Source organism: Urocampus carinirostris, chromosome 1 (assembly GCF_059441175.1).
Source record: "Urocampus carinirostris isolate Australia breed hairy pipefish chromosome 1, RoL_Ucar_1.0, whole genome shotgun sequence".
Classification (NCBI taxonomy): domain Eukaryota; kingdom Metazoa; phylum Chordata; class Actinopteri; order Syngnathiformes; family Syngnathidae; genus Urocampus; species Urocampus carinirostris.
The window spans coordinates 75,108,923-75,128,593 of NC_142349.1; the positions used below are offsets into that span (position 1 = coordinate 75,108,923).

Genomic DNA, 19,671 nt, shown 5'->3' on the forward strand with positions numbered 1-19,671 from the left:
CTCTTTTAGTCCCGACAACGGATCAAAGACTATTGCCATCTACAAACTATAATGACACCCATCTAAAACCTACAAAATCGGTTTCTAATCGAAGATCTCCTCGTTTTGCTACATCTGCATTGAAATCAAAGATGATATGTTCATCTCAAGTCCAATTGTAAAAGAGTTCTGACAGGAGGTTCACTTTTACAAATCACTCGTCTCAAAACCTTTGTACTTGTACAGAATAAGAATGACCAAAATACAATTCATCTTATTCTATGTACAATTATTTTGAATCCACATTTTTTAATCAAAGATGTTAACCCGTTCTTTGGAATTTTGTCAGCAAATTTGTTTTTTGGTTGTTTTTTTTGGGGGGGGGGTTGAATCGTTAAGTTTTGTGACCAAAAGATGAACAGTGTCCTTCATCAGTGTTCAAACAGCGTTCTCCTTCGTTTAAGAGACAATCGGCTTTTTTATACCCCGTGTTCAACCGCATCGCCTAGCGGCGACGTGTTGTTTTTCTCGGAGTGTTTCGTCCTCTTTGGATTCTCCAAAATGACTCCGTTTCCCCGAAGACAGTTGGAGAAGTCGCCGTGACCCAGCCGACTTCCCGTCAGTTTCGCCATCTGTTCTAAATCGAGCCGAGTGTTATTCTCTCCTCAATTCTATTGGCAAGCTCTGACTTAATTATTCCACGACAAAATCTCCCTCGTGTATTGAGTTATTCATTTTATTTCTTGACTTTTCTTCCTGTACTTCTTCGGCACTGTCTGCTCCTTGAACTTGAATGTATTGTTTGGTGAATTTTGCAAAACATTTTTTAGCGTGAATGTGTTTGAAACCAGACATTTTTAACATCTGATGAGCAAATTCGAAGCAATCCGAGAGAGCGCCGCCTAGCGGACTCATTTCAGAAAACTTTTCCCTTCTCACTTTGCTAGGCAATCCGAGTCGTGATGGAATTTCAGTCTCTTTATAGAGGAGCGGCTTTTTCGGCCTGGATCAATGCAAAGAGCCGACTCTTTTGGTTTGAAACGGCTTTTCAGCTTGAACATATGGATTAAAGCAGGGGTCGGGAACCTTTTTGACTCAAAGAGCCATAAAAGCACAAAAATATTAATTTTATTTTGGGAAAGAGCCACACCATATATTATGAGACAAATTGACTAAATTGCTAAACCCGCGCCCCAGACAAAAGCATAGTCTTCAGCACATTTATTTTTGATGATTTGATAAAAATGATGAAAAGAGAATAATGCCAGAGCCCCTGTCCCAAAATCAACAAACATACCAATTTAAACTTGTCTCTTTCTTGCAATGACTCAAGATCGGTTAAACTCCTTTTGACCCTTTTTTTCATACATATTGGTTTCAAAACCAGATGCAAGCCGTTATTGTGTAAAAGGGGTTTTTAAGGGTTATTGTTCTATCTTCGTTATTCATTATCCATTATCCGTTATCGGTCAGTTCATAATACGCTACAAAGCCTAGGAGCCGGGACACTTACTCTCAGCCAAAAGGCCAAGCTAAGGTCCTAGCCCTAAAGCCTTGCTGCGATCATTGCGAATGCACCGTTCCCGGAGGTACTGCAATACCGGGCCGATGCGTGGAGTGGACAGAACAAGCTCTTATTCCATCTCCGGATTGCAAAAATCAAAGATAAAACGTCACAACATTCTGCAAATAGGGAGCCTGATGTGCTTATCTATGGTGCAGACGGCGAAGGGCGAGAGATGGGAGGGAGTGCTTGCACATTTTGCATAGCTCCGCCCATCCCTCCCACTCACCCAATCAAATGACTAAGTTTTGGCGTATTTACAGTTCTGTGGATTCATCATAAAGTATCTGAACACTGAACACAGATTACATAGTGAACTTTTATATAAAGGGTTCTTTAGCGTTGTACAGCTAAAACGAGTTTTTTTTTCCCCCCATTTTTTTGTGTGACACCTTGACTGTAAATTGTAGTGAAAATCGTGCCCTATATATACTGCAAAGTAATCAATAACCAATAAGTTCCGGTTTAGCTTTGCGCGTAGTGTAATAGGATAGACCAATCAAGTTTTGGACAAGATGGAGAAATTTTGCATGCAATCAAATCTGTCTCTGAGCCACAGACACTCATAGAAAGAGCCATATATGGCTCGCGAGCCATAGGTTCCCGACCCCTGGATTAAAGCAACCAAAACAATGTTTTTTCTTGTCAAATGTATATTAGCAATAATAATGAAACATTATACGCCAAATTAAAGTATTTTGAAAACGTATTATCCAACTATGTTATAACAGCCTTTATTGCTTCAATAAACAGTCCATTTCCTCCTGATTTCAGCTTTTGAATTGTTGATACAAATATAAAAAAAACAGATATTCTGACACTCAGATGAACTATTCAAGAGCGCCTGAGAGCGAGAAGGAGACCATTTGGAAGGGAGTCGGCTCATAAAAAGCCGTTTCGTTCGTTGACGGCGCATCACAGTGGAACGATGCCTAGGGTGTGATGTAGGGGGCGCTACGCACGAACGAGATGGATACCAACCGCTGTTAAAACCCAAGAAGAAGAACATATCGTTGTTTGCGGCCTTCTCCCCTATTCGTGTTCACAACTTGACACAATTGAACTGCATTTAACTCTGTAAAAGAGTTCGTGGTGACATTTATATTTGCTTGAAATGTCCGAGAGAAGGGAAGGAAATTTGCATGAGGAGCTTCAAGAAGAGATCGAGCGAGAAGATCGGCGGCTAAACCAAGTTAGCATTAGCAATCGGTTACAAGTTGCGATGAACGGAGACGGTCGGTCACTTTTATCTTTACAACATTTTTTTATATTCTTATTTTCTGCCTCCTTCTTCTTTTCGGTTCTTCGAGTCCATTGCACCACAGATGTCTGATTTCTCTCCTGTATTTATGATGCGGCTGTTTGGAGGGGTGAATCCATTGGGTGGGCGCCCAAACCGGATCAGATATGCGATCAAAGTAGGAATTCACCTTGCGGTTGAATAAAAATCGATCGCTAAATTTAAAAAGTCAGAGTGTTTTAGTCGAAGTTTGTTCTCCCTGTATGTTCATTCGAGTGGAGAAGTAGAAGCTACTACTATTAGCGTCGTTTCCTGTTCAAATACTTGTCGTTTTTTCAAATGTTCTTATTTGAATCCAAAATCGAAACTTAACATCATGCTCCCAATATCATTCTTCAGGTGGCGATGTATAATTCCCCGTCCTATTGCATCATGTCATTCAACTCTACTATATATACTTATCATGTGAACAAAAAAGCAAATATCTTGCAGCGGATATTCTTACACGTAGCACAGAATGATCCTTCTCCCCATCCATTAGTCATCAATTGACATTTTTGTTGACCAAGAGTTTAAGGAAAATACCGCCAATCAAATGATAAACCTATTCTGCTCAATGTCTGATCTTAGACATACAGATGTAGCGACCCTCTTTCATGCACGACACAAGGTTTCACAATCTCTGGGTTTATTGCCTGCATTCAGTAAACAAAACAATACAAAAGTCAGGGGCCTCTGTTCACGACTGCAATTATCGTCAACGCTTACAAATTCACTTCAGCTACGGCAAGCAGACAACATGCGAGCACATTAATAATGAAACTTCGATAATAACAATGAACATAACTTTCCCACGTACCTGCATTCAGTAAACAAAACTATACAAAAAGTCAGGGGCCTCTGTTCACGACTGCAATTATCGTCAACGCTTACAAATTCACTTCAGCTACGGCAAGCAGACAACATGCGAGCACATTAATAATGAAACTTCGATAATAACAATGAACATAACTTTCCCACGTACCTGCATTCAGTAAACAAAACTATACAAAAAGTCAGGGGCCTCTGTTCACGACTGCAATTATCTAAAATATTAAAGAAACAAAAGAACGGGTCATCACTCAACAGGCCGCACCTCGTGGTGTGTTTGCATCAAAACACGTTGCATCTTCATTTCAAGCTGTATTGCTTAACTTCTTATTTAGTTTTTTTTAATATACATCATTTAGAACAACTTATATATCTTTATATACAAAAATAATTTCGAAAGCAGCTCAAATGTCTAGCAAAATATGCATTTTTTTGATCCAACTGATATTGGGCACATCTTACCTTCAGCGCGATGCTATTTAGCTGAAGCTACGGCAAGCGCCGAAGCCCATAAAGTGCCAAACGAAAAAAACAGTCGCAGACGCCCATGACTTAACTGAATGAGGTACCATAATATTAACAGTAATACAACAAAAACACAGATTTGGTGAGAATTCAAAAAAACATTCAAAACAATCAAATTTCAACTCTGTTACACCGAGATCATTTCTTCCTCATGCCAGGAGGCTCTTAAATTCCACGCGGGGAAACAAAAGCCCACGTTAAACCCCACTCCCACATGCATATTATCCAGTGTGTATTTTCCATCAACACGTTATATTGGGTATTTTTTCTATTCTATATCCTTTAGATTATTTGAGTTTTCAACACAAGGATACTGCTGGAAGTGGAAATTTCCCTACCCGGATGAAGAAAGTATCTATCTAGGTAGTTGCAATCCTTAAACGTATAGTAGACGTGTATATTACAATTGGACACCATTTAATGACTTTACTCGCCAAAATGAGTATTTGTCAGTAACTTACCGTAAACCCTCTCACGCCATTCTTCCTCGGACGGGTCTGCGAAAAAAATCAAGTTGAGCTCTTGTAGCAGACAGCACCCAAAATGTGTGCGCTTCACCTGGAATCTCCAGCAGTGCATATATTCTCCATGCATACGGTTCTTCATTCATTGTAAAGTATGTTTTCATGGATTTGGGCATTGGGGGTAGCGAGAATTACTCCAAGCCATTCAAAAACGACCTTTTTTAAGAGAGTAAAAATATGACCCCGTAGCAGAATTTCGACGTCACAATGGCCGCAGAAACACGGCTAAAGTGGCTTCTGATTGCGGTTGTTGTATGAATTGTAGAGATTGCCGCCTACGGGGCAGGACAGACACGACCGATGTCCAGGAAAAATAGTGCATTTTAGGGCTGGAACCCAGGCCCCACCCGCCAACTGGGATTGGCGACAAGTCATTTTGCATAAAGCAATTCGGCAAAATGTCATTTGTCAAAAATACAAAAAGACATTAAAGGAAAGGAAAGGATGTTTTGAAACGGACTAAATATGACGGTAATAGATTGAAAGCGTGTCATTGGATTTCTTCGGTCGACCTGCGAGTCGCCCCGGAAGTGACTAACACATGGGCTCAACTAAGATAAACTAAGCTCTGAAAGAGTGTATGAATCCAGCAGATGTTTGTCTCTTCTTTTTTTACAATGAGGTGGAGCTACAAACATTTTAGGGGAGAAACGAATAAGTTACTTTAAAATGGCAAAGTCTTTCCAAATAAGATTTGTTTGAATGGCCTTCTGCTTGTGAGAAATCTATATTAAAAAAAAATATTGTTTTATTTGACATTGTAAAGCAAGGACCGTGTTTTTCTACCTTGCACTTGTGAATGTAGAATTGAGCAATAATGATTATAAGGTTTCTTTTGCCCTGATTGCATACGTTTGGGACTCCTATTCCAATATAATAAGAAAAACTGTCTGAAAATCTTGTGTTTTTTTGTAAATATGCTGCCTTTGCTCCAGAGTTTGATATTTTTGCCAGCCAGGCAACTAGTAAACTGCATCCCAAATAGCAGACTTCTTGGCTTTTTTACAGCCTGTTTATTCATGCGCTGACCTCGACCACTACCCTTTCGAAAAAGTGCCCACAGTCACACTAAAGTCCGTAATTGTGTAGCAAATCCTATTCTAAACGAATAGAGTGCATGCCGAAGGTCCTCATAATCCGCTCCATATTTACCGACGATTATTGTCGGACGCAACAACAATCGAGGATTTGACCGAGCTGGCAAATTTACTGCCACATAGTCTGTGTATTTCTGCGGGTTTCTTTCAGCTTCAAAACAGCAGAGGGCGCTTAAGGCCACTCTATTTCTTTTTCACACAAGGCAGCACGTGAACTATTGAATTTTTTTGCAGAAATGCTGAAAGGCTTATTGTACCGATGCTTTTTAAAGATGATCCAAAACCATTTCTCCTGTGTCCTGCAGATGTCATCCAAGAGTATTTCCTTCCTTGGCAACAAGAGACCAACTTGCCTGCTGTCAAAAAAGAGGATTTGGACCCTGATTACAATACACAGGAGGAGGAAGAGGAGGAGGTTTTGGAGCCTGGTCGTGTCAAAAAAGAGGAGGATTTGGAGCCCGATCACGTGAAAAAGGAGGAAGATGAGGATTTAGAAACAGTTCACATCAAAAAGGAGGAAGACGAGGATTTAGAGCATGTTGACATTAAAGTGAAGGAGGTGGATCTTTTTGAGATGAATGACATTAAAAAGGAGGAAGATTGGAGAGATTTTCCCGTGACCGACGCCCGTTTAAACTCCGAGGATCAAAACGAAGAAAACCAGGAGAAGGTTTCTCCGAGCAGCGGCTCCGGGTCAACGGATGACGAGGACACGTGCGATTCTGCGCACAACGATGGCGACCAACAGTCGGAAGGTGACGGCGCGTATCACAAATGTTCTCGGTGTGGGAAAACGTTTAAGCGCAGATATCATCTGATATCCCACATCCTTGTCCACACGGGGGAAAAACCCTTTGCCTGCTCAGTTTGCGGGCAAAAATTCAGCCAGAAATCAAACTTAAAAATGCACTCGAGAACCCACACGGGTGAAAAGCCCTTTTCCTGCCAAGTTTGCGGTCAAAAATTCAGCCAAAAAGGAAGTTTGAAAAAACACATAAGAACCCACCCTGGCGAGACGCCTTGTGGTCAACAATTCGGTCCGAAATCTGACCTAAAAATCCACACAAGAACCCGCAGTGGCGAAAAAAATGTATCCTGCTCAGTACGCGGTCAAAAATTCACAGAGGATGGGAGCTTAGAACGACACACTAGAACGCACACGGGTGAGAAACCTTTCTCCTGTTCAGTATGCGGTCAAAAATTCACCCACAACTCCAATTTAAAAACGCACGTAAGAACCCATAGTCGTGAAAAACCTTTTGCCTGCTCTGTTTGCGATCATAAATTCGCCCAGAGCGGGAGCTTAAAAATCCACGCAAGAACGCACACTGGTGAAAAACCTTTTGCCTGCTCAGTTTGCGGTCAAACATTCAGCCAGAAAAGCCATTTGAAAAACCACACAAGAACCCACACTGGTAATAAACCGTATTCCTGCTCTGTTTGTGGTCAACATTTTACCCGGAGAGGAACCTTGAAAATCCACACGAGAGCCCACACGGGGGAAAAACCCTTTGCCTGCTCGGTTTGTGGTAAAAAATTCAACCAGAAATCGCACTTAAAAAGCCATGCAAGAACCCACACCGGTGAAAAACCCTTTTCCTGCTTAGTTTGTGGTAAAAATTTCCGAGAGAGCGGAAGCCTAAAAAGACACACAAGACTCCACACGGGTGAAAAAACGGCTCAGTTGTGGTGAAAACTCAATAGCGTTTTAAATAGTGTTTAGAAATAATCATTTGCGTGATATGAGCTTGCATTTCCATTGAAGCAATGTTAGTTAGCACTGAATCAAAAGCAGCTTTATTGTCCATTTTACAGCATAAACAGAGAGTTGAAATTAAATTATCGTTGTGTACTCTTCACTTCAGTGACATATCTCAAATTTACTTAACGTAGTTTGCAATTGGGCTTTTGGATAATACGACTGATGAAAAATAACACGAATTTAGTTGACTTAACCAAGATGATTTCTGATTGTGATCAAATGACTCTAGCGTGTCCATATTTTTGAGCTGTACTCGAAGCATGACGATTTTGATGTGGATTTCAATATCTCGTATGACATCGTTTGTGACCTTTGTTTTCTAGACGAGATTTCTTGTCCACCGATCGAGATTCCCTCCACAAAGCGCTTTCGTGCGTGTTCCGCACGCAGTGAGCAATGACTTAAGTCTGGCTATCCGCATCGTTTCCTTTATTTCCGACTCTCTCTCTAAAGGCCGTTACGGTGTGAAGTCGCAACTCGCACGAGACAAAAAAACATTCTAGACTAAATTTGGTGAGTTTTGTTTTTGTCGTTTTAAAGGAGTTGCTTTGACGCACAAACGAGACATTGCTCGTTGTAAGAGAACGGTAAGTTTAAATTTGAACTCTCCTTTTAACAGCGGAAGCATCCGTTCATTATATTTTGAGATTGTCGCTTGACTCGTTTTTGTGTAAAATGACAAGTGACTGCGACTAAGTCGGGCTAGTCAAGTTACGTTCATTTGTTTGGCCCTCCGTCACAAAGAGTCTCAAAGGGCTGCACACATCAAAGACCTTTGCAAACTCTTGTGTGTTTAAAAAAAGTTGAAAATATCCAATAAAGTGTCTTCCGCTCCATGATTGTGTTCCACTGATGTGTCGGTCACGTGATACATCCGCTTCCTACGTCATCAACACTCACGTCGACTCGGGATTCATTGATGGAAATCCAATTAAATGTTGATTTGATTCATTGACTTTTGGCACTTTTGGGTTTCCATAAACACGAAGCACTCGTTTAAAACACTCGCCACACGCTTCAGGGATTGGAGCTGAGGATGTCTGCCGTTAAGTGGCGCTCATGTGCCAAAGTGATGCCAACCGACGTTAAAATTGACAACGAAGAAGAAGAAGGCGAGCCACTACTTTCGCCATTGTTCTTGGCCTTCCGCTGCAGTCGTGTGCGCAATGAACTGCCTTTAACTCTGTAAAAGAGTTCACGGTGACTCTAAAAGTGGCTAAAATGTGCGAGAGCGGGAAAGGAAACGTGAAAGAGGAGCTTCAGGAATCGCAAGAAGACAACGAGCGAGAAGATCGACGGCTAAACAGAGTTAGCTTTAGCAAGCAGCTACGCATTGTGTTGAACAGAGCAGGTGGGTCACTTTTGTTTCTAGAAGATTTTCTTTTCTTATTTTGGAATCAAGGAGTCCATTGCACGAGGTATTAACAACGGCTGGCTTTTGATACTAACGGCTATTGTCGGTCAAAATAAATCTCCAATGACACAAGGCTCTAATCATCTGTACTCCTTGTGCTCCCAAACCCACACAGTCTCCGGGGACCCATTCTCGTCTCTCCGCCATTCATACTTGCACAGATGCATTTATGGAACGCGAACAGTAGGAATTTATAGGACATGACATAGCTGTTGGGCGGTTAGCACGTCACAGTTCTGAGGTCATGGGATCGAATCTTCCTGTGCGGGGTTTGTATGTTCTCCCCGTGCTTGCGTGGGTTTCCTCCGGGCACTCCGGTTTCCTCCCACATTCCAAAAACATGCAGGACAGGTTAATTGTCCGCTCCAAATTTGTCCTAGGTGCGAATGAGCGAGCGAGTTGTCTGTCTCGGTGTTCCCTGCGACTGTCTGGCAACCGCTTCAGAGTGTCCCCTGTTGTTTTTTGGTCGGTCAGAGTCTGTAGAACTGGGATCTGGCTGTACCGGGTAACGAGTGGGAGGGTTTGCCGGCCGACGCCCGAAGCCTTCGCGGCAGCGTGCCGCTCCGCCACCCCCAGACTGTTCTGGTTCGCCTTCACGGTCACCCGCCTGCCCATTGCTCGGAGCCTAAGCAAAACCGGGTGCCTGCCCGGGCTCTAGGGGCCCCGGGGTGGGCGGTCGCCTCGTCGTGCCGGCACGGCAGAGTTCGTATCCACCGCACGGTCATTGCTCCCCCCTACCTGTGGTGTTCCTCTAGACGGCAGCGGCTCCTCGCAAGTCGCCTCGGTGCCCGGGTCGGTCCGTCGCCGATCCTGACTCGGGAGCGGTCTCGATCGGGGCTGCCTCAGTCCCGCACTTGGGCTTTGTCGGGTCGGGGGCCAAGCCCTCTCCTCGGTGCCGGCGCGGTCTAGCTGCCCTCGCAAATCCAACCTCGGCCGCCAAGTACGTCATACTTTCAGCTCTCCTTCTGCGCCGTGTCCGGCTTTAAAGTACTTACTGTAGCAGCCGGTGGCGTCTGGCTCCTCGAGCCGGGCTCGGTCACGACGATGTGCCCTCCTCCGGTATAGGTGACGGATCGGTCTTAAATTTCAATGGACGTGATCATGAAAATGTCTTAGAAAGTCTTCCGTTTGAATGGAAAAATCCAGCGGGAACCGCCTCGCGGATCATCTCGGTCAGCCTTCTGACGTCTTTGTATTACCGAGAAGCAAACACGAACACGGCACCCGTTCCACTCCACATGGCACTCGTCTTCAAAATCAAAAACCGTGCATATGAGATGATCCCGCACAATGGAGGACGTCCTACCGTAATATCAAGAGTATGAGCGCTATTCAGATTCAGATCTACTTTATTGTCATTGTAGTACACGCGTATACAGAATGAAATGTCGATACATCTGACCCGCGCAGTTTCCTTGAATGTACAAGTCTAGTCATTTTGATTTGTGACGCCCTTAATCACAATTAGTCTCTAAGGGCTTCACAAGGTATTACATATAAGAAGATTAGGTTACTCGTATGCTATAGAGTAGAAGTGAGTTTTAAGCCTAGATTGAAACATTTCCACCGAGGTTGCAGATCGGATCTCAGGGGGAAGAGCGTTCCACAACACCGGTGCCCGGATGGAGAACGCTCTCGAACCAGCAGAAGACTTCTTTGCTCTCGGGATCACCAGAAGACCGGCACTCTCAGATCGTAGGCTTCGGACCGGGACGTAGGGGCAGATCAGATCTGAAAGATATGAGGGGGAAGGTCCATGTATGATTTTGTATAGTAGTAGGAGAACCTTAAAATCACATCTTTGGTTAACAGGGAGCCAATGCAAGTTAGCCAAAATCAGTGTTATGTGATCGTACTTTTTTGTCCTAGTTAAAAGCCTGGCTGCGGCATTTTGTACCAGCTGGAGACTCTTGAGTCTGGTCATCGGAAGACCGGAAAGTAGTGCATTACAGTAGTCGAGACGGGAGGTAACAAACGCGTGAATTGTGATTTCCGCATCCGACTGAGAAAGTATAGGACGAGTTTTAGCAATGTTACGGAGATGGAAGAAAGCGGTTCTAGTCATTTTCTTCACATGTGTTTGAAAGGACAGATCGGGGTCGAAAATTACACCTACATTTTTAAGTGAGTCGCTCTGTGTGATGTGGCAATTGTCTATGTTCACAGCAGTTTTAGAGAATGAGTCAAATGTTGTATTGAGTCGGAGTATTGAAGTACTAATAATATACTCATAATTATAGTCATGTATAGTACTGCCCACTGCCTGGAGATGGCTGGGATGGGCTCCAGCCCCCCGCCACCCTAATGAGGCTAAGCGCTACGGCTAATGAGATGAGTATTATACAGTAGTGCAAAGAGTGCAAGAGGAGCAGCTCACCAGATGTGCAAAATGGGCAGTCAGGTAAACAAGTCACTATACAATAAGACTGGAGTACGAGAACAGATGTGCAAAGGTGTGGCTAGGCATAAGAGAATTGCCCGTCGTGCAAAAAACAAAAAAACAAACGGATGTACAGATTAGCAGCTCAATTCGCAATAGCTAACAATCCCGTGGTATTTCCCATCGAATTTTGTGAGACCCTGGTGGGTGGACAGTCTAAGAAGGTCCAGGGGCGTGCCCCGGGGTGCCCGGGGACGTGCGTACATGAGTTACGATAAGGCAGCGACTCTGTAACCGAGTCAGACCCACGAAGCGTGGAGAAGAAGACCAGAGTTCAATGCAGAGTAAATCTCCTCTTCATCTATCCGTCTTTCAAATATCCTCAGTAGGGTCTCGGGGCTGCTGGAGCCCATCCCGGCTATCTCCGGGCAGCGGTTGCCAGCCGGTCGCAGGGCACCCCTAGACTGGGGCTCCAACCCAGGACCCTGTGAGTGTAAGACAGGCAACTCAAATGTTAAACTTCCAATGCAGTGCTCGTCATTTAATGACACACAAAAGAACTTGTTCTATTTTAGAATAGAATAGAATCTACCTTTATTGTCATTGTTACAAAATGGGTTGAACGTATTGTGACAATGAAATTGGACGTGGTACTCCAAGTTCACATTTAACTGTAAGGAAAAAAAAAGTCCTCGATGATGTTTTCTGCTCTGCTGAGGTAGAGAGAGCAGGCAATGTCCTCCAGACTGGGTAGAGAGCAACCGACGATTCTCTGAGCTGTGTCGATGTTCCCGTCTGCCGCTATGCACCCAGCATGCCACACCGTCGTGCAGTATGTCGGAATGCTCTCCACTGTGGCTATGTAAAAGGACACCAGCAGCTGCTGTTTCAGATGATTTTTCCTGAGCACTCTCAGGAAATGGAGTCGCTGCTGGGCCTTCCCTACCACCGCTCCGGTGTTTGCAGACCAGGAGAGGTCGTCGGAGATGTGTACCCCCAGGAATTTGAAAGAGTGGACTCTCTACACAGTCTCAGTTTATATTAAGTGGTCCTGGGTTCGTGCTTTTCCTCCTGAAGTCCAGTATGAGTTCTTTTGTTTTCGTGGTGTTCAGAATGAGGCGGTTTTTCGAACACCACGTTGTCAGTGACTCCACCTCATTCCTGTACGCCGCCTCGTCCCCTTCAGAGATGAGATAGGATATGGTATCGACAAGTTTACAGACCGAATCGACGATACGAATCTTCAGTTGAATTGGATACTCGTATTTAGTGATATACGACAGTATTCGATCTCAACACAGCTGCTTTTGACAGGATGCCGGTTCCTCTTTGAGGGGTTACAGGAGGTTAATTCATACCTGTCCAGGTCAGCCAATTGCTCCCCATATTCATGATTTCAATTCCCCTAGTGAGTGATAGAAACCTTATAAACACAACGGTAAATATTTTTTTGTAGCGATGCATTTGCTGAAAAGAAATACATTTTGTGTGTGAATATGCATTGTACACATTCATGTGTGTCTTGTGTCCTGCAGACGTCAGTGAAGAGTATCTGGTTCCTTGGCAACAGGAGAAACCGTTGCCTGCTGTCAACAAGGAGGAAGATGAGTTTTTAGAGACAGTTCACGTTAAAATGGAGGACGATCGGAGAGAGTGTCCGGTGCCTGCCGGCCGTCTAACCTCCAAAGATGAACATGAAGAGAACGAGGGGAAGGTGTCTCCAAGCAGGATCTCCGAGACACCGGACGATGACGACAATGATGGCGACCGACAGTCGGAAGGTGATGACGCCTATCACAAATGTTTGCGGTGTGGTAAAAGATTTAGGCTCAAGCGTCATCTGAAACGCCACATCATTGTCCACACTGGGGAGAAACCATTTGCCTGTTCAGTTTGCGGTCAAAAATTCAATCTAAAAGAAACCTTGAAAAGACACCAAAAAGCCCACACTGGTGGGAAACCATTTTCTTGTTCAGTGTGTGGTAAACAATTCACCCATCAATCAAACTTGAAAATTCACGTAAGAACTCACACTGGTGAAAAACCTTTTTTCTGCTCTGTTTGTGGTCAGAAATTTGCACACAAATCATCTTTAACAGTCCACTCAAGAATCCATACTGGTGAGAAACCTTTTGCCTGCTCAGTTTGCAGTAAAAAATGTGTTGCTAAAACACTTCTAAATAAGCATGAAAGAATCCACATTGGTGAAAAACCTTTTGCCTGCTCAGTTTGCGGTCAAAAATTCAGTCTAAAAGAAACTTTGAAAAGACACCTGAAAGCCCACACTGGTGGGAAACCCTTTTCTTGCTCAGTTTGTGGTCAAAAATTTGCCCAGAGAGGTGATTTAAAAATCCACGAAAGAATCCACACTGGCAAAAAAACATTTCCTTGTTCAGTGTGTGGTAAACAATTCACCCATCAATCAAACTTGAAAATTCACGTAAGATCTCACACTGGTGAAAAACCCTTTGCCTGCTCAGTTTGCGGTCTAAAATTCGCCCGGAAATCAGACGTAGGAATCCACACAAGAACCCACACTGGTGAAAAACCTTTTTTCTGCTCTGTTTGTGGTCAGAAATTTGCACACAAATCATGCTTAACAGTCCACTCAAGAATCCACACTGGTGAGAAACCTTTTGCCTGCTCAGTTTGCGGTAAAAATTTTGCTGCTAAAACACTTCTAAATAGGCATGCAAGAATCCACATTGGTTAAAAACATTTTGCCTGCTCAGTTTGTGGTAAAAAATTCTTTGCTAAAACACTTCTAAATAGGCATGAAAAGAATTCGCATTGGTGGAAAACCGTTTGTCTGCTCAATTTGTGGCAAAAATTCCGCCCACAAATCCCGCTAAGAAATGCACACAAGAACCCACGCTGGTGAAAAACCTTTTGTCTGCTCAGTTTGTGGTCAGAAATTCGCCCAAAAATACAGCTTAAAAATCCACGCAAGAACCCATACTGGTGAAAAACCCTTTGCCTTTTCAGTTTGCGGTCAAAAATTCGCCGATAAATCACACTTAAAAAGGCATGTTAGAATCCATGGTGGTGAGTATCATTTTGCCTGCTCAATTTGCAGTCATAAATCCGCTTATAAATCATGCCTTAATAGGCACGAAATAATCCACATTGGTGAAAAACCTTTCGCCTGCTTAGTTTGTGGTAAAAAATTTGCCGATAAATCACACCTAAAAAGGCACGAAATAATCCTCATTGTTAAGTCTAGAATTTTATTTTTTGGGACTCAAAGGGCTGCACAGATCCAAGTCTATTGAGAACTACAGACTATGATGACACCATGCCCTGATCTACAACCTACATGAGGGCAAATAATACAGATATGGGGAACATCAAATGTAGGTTATTCATACGCTATAGAGTAGAAGTGTGTTTTAAGCTTGGATTGAAACATTTCCACTGAGGTCTATAGCATATTTGATGTTGATAATATGTGTATTATTTGCCCTCATGCAGGTTAGAGATCAGGGGAGGGTGTCATAATAGCCTGTGGTTTGTAATCATCTGTGGTCTGTGCAGCCCTTTGAGACTCCAAGTGATTAAACTGGAGAACTTGGCCGGAAAAACCTGCCGCAAAGAATGAATCGCCAAAGTAACTGAGCCAGGCTAGTTTTAATTTGCTTTCATGCAATTGACCCGAGGCTACGTTTATCCAAAGTAAAATAGCCTAATCCCTTTTCTTGGTTCTGTGCTATACCCCCCAGGGTTTTTAATATGTGATATTGAAACTTCTTCTTTGAAGATTCATTTTTCACCCGAATGTGTTTCACTGTGATTTAACGACTTTATGCATTTCGATGAGACCAATAACGAAAGACAAAACTAAAAATGTCAAGGGGGCTCGACATAAACTTGATCTTTTCCCATCAGCCCTTGTTTTGGAGTTTCAATTTCAATGATCTCATCCTCTTTTGTCCTGATTTGACTGCAACTTTATTCCTGTAAAGTCTTTCTTCTCCTATCCAACTGCCACGATGTGGTTAAATGTTGCTTTTTTTCCGCAACGTGTCAAAAATCTGCGTGTCTTTGTGGCCGTCTCATCGTCCGATGAAAACCATTTTGTGACTTTGATTTCCAATAAACAGTTGCTTTCCTGACTTTCTTTGTTCTTCCATTTTGTCATTTTATTTTGAATTTCTCTTCTGATAAGGCTCTGCACTTTGAACTCCCCGTGCCAGTTTTATGATTTGCAAGCCCTCTAAAATATAGCCGTCCTTTATTATTTCCCACCGGACAATAATCCAGATGTCATTCAAGACGAAACGCCTGGAAACGAACGCGTTCAGGTCCTGTTATCCTTTTTCATAAAAACAACTGTGTTGTGTTAACTTTCTCCACGTGGAATTGGCAGATCCGTGTCTTTTATTGAACCCCCCCAGCGGAAGAATGTGTCATATTTAGCGTCTCTTAGTGGTAAGAAAATAAAACCTTTCGTGGCATGCATTTTTTCAGTAGGATTCACACTCCCATTGGATTTGTTGGCCGAAAAAGATTTCTTAAGGTTAGAATATTGTCTATTTTTATGAACACGATAAACGCATTCCAACAAGGACATCACCCTGGGACACAATAAGAGGCCAGGCCACCAGGGCGAAACATGACTCTTGATGCTACCCTGGCTAGTGTCCTGGATTCCGTAGCGCCCCTACGGCTTAAATCACGTCCCTAAAGACGCCTTGGTTTACTGACGAAACTAGGTCGCTTAAACGAGACTGCAGGATATCTGGAAAAAAATGACGCGCTACCAAGCTTGAGGTTTTCCATCAAACCTGGTGCGACAGCTTGTTAAAGTATAAAACAGCCCTTGCCTCTGCAAAATCACCCATTTTTTTGAAGGTGATTGCGGCACAAAAGAATAACCCCCAAATCCTTTTCGACACTGTAGCATCGCTAACAAGGTAACAGATTATTCCAGAGAGTTCTACCTATTCAGCACGTGACTTTATGGTCTTTTTTAATAAGAAAATTCAACGCATACGGGAAGAGATTTCTAAAGACAATGTAAATACATCGCATATTAAAAGTCTGAAATCTATAGATGGCTGTGCATGGATTTTTTTTCCCGGTTTAGTTATCTGTCACTCGATAATCTTAAACAGGTGGTGAGTACGGCCTAACCCACGACTTACCTGTTCGACCCGCTTCCGGGTTCGCCGATTAAAGGTCCTTTTGGGGTCTTTGGACCTTCAGTTCTAAATATTATAAACATATCATTCTCCTCAGGTGTAGTTCCAGCGGCTTTTAAGTCCGCCGTTATTAAACCTACACTGAAACGACCCAACCTTGATCCAGAAAGCTTATGTCATTCTAGACCTGTGTCAAACCTACCGTTTCTTTCTAAAGTACTTGAAAAAGTCTTGGCACAGCAGCTAAATGATTTTATATCCGAGAACAATCTTTTTGAATCTATGCGATCGGGATTCAGGGCTACCACTCTACGAAGACAGCCCCGATTAAGGTAACCAATGATCTTCTACTGGCAATGGACTCTGGCGCTTCATCCCTCTTGCTGCTGCCGGACCATAGTGCTGCCTTTGACACTGTGGAACATAATATCTTACTAGAACGGTTGGAAAAATGGATCGGTTTCCCAGGAAGCGTCCTCTTATGGTTCAGATCCTACCTCTCAGATAGGACGCACTGTGTTAAATAGGGCGAAATGACATCTGAGCCCTTTAGTGTTACCTGTGGTGGTCCGCAGTGTTCAGTGCCTGGCCCCCTTATTTTCAGCATTGACATGCTTCCATGAAGAGATATTATTTGCAAGTATAATATCAGTTTCCATGGTTTCGCAGATGACACTGAACTATACCTTCTGATGGAGAAATCTGCCACACTAAACTGTGGAAATTTGGAGGCCTGCCTCACTGAGATAAAAGAATGGATGTCACTCGACTTCTTGCGCCTTAACTCTGAAAAGACCGAAATGTTAGTCATTGGTCCATCTAAATGCCGTGACTTATTCTCAAAAACTGCTGTGAACATTGACAAATGTAATATCACCCACGGTGACTCAAAAATGGAGGTGTCATTTTCGACCCCGATCTGTCCATTTAAACACATGTGAAGAAAATGACTAGAACCGCTTTCTTCCATCTCCGTAACATTGCTAAAACTCGTCCTATACTTTCTCAGTCGGATGCGGAAATCACAATTCACGCGTTTGTGACCTCCCGTCTCGACTACTGTAATGCACTATTTTCCGGTCTTCCGATGACCAGACTCAAGAGTCTCCAGTTGGTACAAAATGCTGCAGCCAGGCTTTTAACTAGGACAAAAAAGTCCGATCACATGACACCGATTTTGGCTAACCTGCATTGGCTTCCTGTTCGCTTAAGATGCGATTTCAAGGTAGGATACCAAATCATGCATGGACTTGCTCCCTCATATCTTTCAGATAGAATTTCCCCCTATGCTCCTGCCCGGAGCCTTTGCTCTGAAAATGCTGGTCTACTGGTGTACCCAAGAGCCAAGAAGAAATCCGCAGGTCGGAAAGCGTTCTCCATCCGGGCACCGGTGCTGTGGAACGCTCTTCCCCCTGAGATCCGATCTGCAACCTCAGTGGAAATGTTGAAATCTAAGCTTAAAACACACTTCTTCTCTATAGCATATGAATAACCTATCCTTTTCGTGGACAATATTATTTGTGATTGCAACATCCTTTGCTGTCTGGTCATCCTGAAAGGGGGATACCACATGTGCGCTCCCTTCTCAAGGTTTCTTCCTTTTCCTCATGTTGAGGTTTTTGAGTTTTTCCTTGCCCTCATTTTGGTTCCAGATCAGGGGATGCTGTCATAATAGTCCGAAAAAAATAGTCCGTGTAATAACCTGTGCAGCCCTGTGAGACTATTTGTGATCAAGGGCCAAACAAATAAAAATGACTTGACTTGACTTGTGTTTGAATAGAGATGATACAAATTCATGTCCGTCATGTCTCCTGCAGATGTCAGTCACGAGTGTCTTCTTGCTCGGCGACAGGAGACAAAGTGGCTTGCCGTCAAAAAAGACGGTTTGGACCCTGATTACAGTGAAAAGGAAGAGGAAGATTTAGAGCACGTTGACGTCAAACAGGAGGAGGATTTGGGAGAGTTTCCCGTAACCGGGGCTCATTTGAAATCCGAAGATCAACGTGAGGAGAACAAGGAAAAAGTGTCTCCGAGCAGAAGCTCTGGGACAACAGATGATGACGATGATGACCACAATGACAGATCTTTTACTTTTGTCTTTGTCTCTGTCTCAACATACCGGTACGTTTCCATGTCTTGTGGTCTCAATAAAACACAAAGGCATGCTGGGGGAAAGCCAGAAGACCGGCGAGACCAAAGAAAGTCAATTATTGGCTCCTCCCGGTCCTTCTCCGACTGCAATTGTAGAAATACAAAACAAGTCTTTGCCTGAATTTCCTTCCACCGTTAGCCAATATATCTTTTTTTTAGCTCTCCCACACTTCAGTGGTCGTTTTAGAGCCGACATTACCGCTGAAGTGTCGGTGATTCAAACGATAGTCAAATGTTGCTAATCGGCACATGATGTATACAAAATATAGTTTAAGATCAAATCGGAATCCTTATTTGAAGACTTGTCATTCGAGTACGTCTTTTTCCGGTAACTGTAACGGAATACGATGACGTGTTTTGGAACGCTTTTCAAATTGCCGGCAGAGATTTAATGAAAACGGATTTGATTGCCGTTTTCGGCATTGCGTAGCTCGTATCCGTGAACTCGATGAACTACCACGAGGGTCGTACCGCGGTCCCTCTACTTACAAAAGTTTCCGGTTACAAAGTACTTGAATGGGGAAAATATTGCGGTTTAAGAATACAAAGTCAAAAGTACAGTACAGTATGTGCCTCCGTTCGCCGCTCTCAGAGTTCTACCCGGCTGACCGAGGCGTATGCGTGAATCCCGGCATGCTCTTCGTGTCCCCTTTTCGCTCTGCAATCGGTCTGCAGTATGGTACCTATGAAAAGCTATCATTCACAATGGACCCCACAAAGTGTATAGTGGAAAAAGAAGAGGAAGAGACTTTGATTGGTCACCGAAACAAAGCAAGAGACAATAGAAAGGTATAAAAACATACACTGCCTCAACTGAAGACATATTGGAAAAATTCCACAAAGTCTGGCAATTTTTGGAAAGGACTCACACAGGAAAAGTGTTGACGGCTCGGGCTATCGCTCGTGACGATGACGTCCGCCTGGCAAAGGCAGACGTCGTCGGATCAGTTTTTCAAGAAATACCAGGGAAACGGGTAAATGAATATTTATTTTTTTCTTTTATTCTTTGTTTTGTTTTGTTTTT

At 43.3% G+C, this 19,671-nt stretch overlaps 1 protein-coding gene and 1 pseudogene across 3 annotated transcripts; one reads left to right on the forward strand and one right to left on the reverse strand.

Moving 5' to 3' along the window:
* Window positions 1–1,546: 1,546 nt before the first annotated feature.
* LOC148376915 (U2 spliceosomal RNA) lies at window positions 1,547–1,676 on the reverse strand (annotated as a pseudogene).
* Window positions 1,677–2,531: 855 nt separating this feature from the next.
* On the forward strand, window positions 2,532–19,361 carry LOC148376916 (uncharacterized). Of its 3 annotated transcripts, XM_088351348.1 has the most exons (4): window positions 2,532–2,778; window positions 6,105–6,554; window positions 12,891–13,136; window positions 18,314–19,361. In XM_088351348.1, the coding sequence occupies exons 1-4, from the start codon at window positions 2,658–2,660 to the stop codon at window positions 18,766–18,768; spliced, it is 1,272 nt and encodes a 423-aa protein (XP_088207474.1). In that variant the 5' UTR covers window positions 2,532–2,657; the 3' UTR covers window positions 18,769–19,361. The 3 variants fall into 3 exon arrangements, with proteins under 3 accessions (XP_088207474.1, XP_088207456.1, XP_088207466.1); XM_088351330.1 differs by lacking the exon at window positions 18,314–19,361 and having other exon boundaries at window positions 12,891–15,467; XM_088351340.1 differs by lacking the exons at window positions 2,532–2,778; window positions 6,105–6,554; window positions 18,314–19,361 and adding an exon at window positions 8,588–8,912 and having other exon boundaries at window positions 12,891–15,467.
* Window positions 19,362–19,671: the final 310 nt, after the last annotated feature.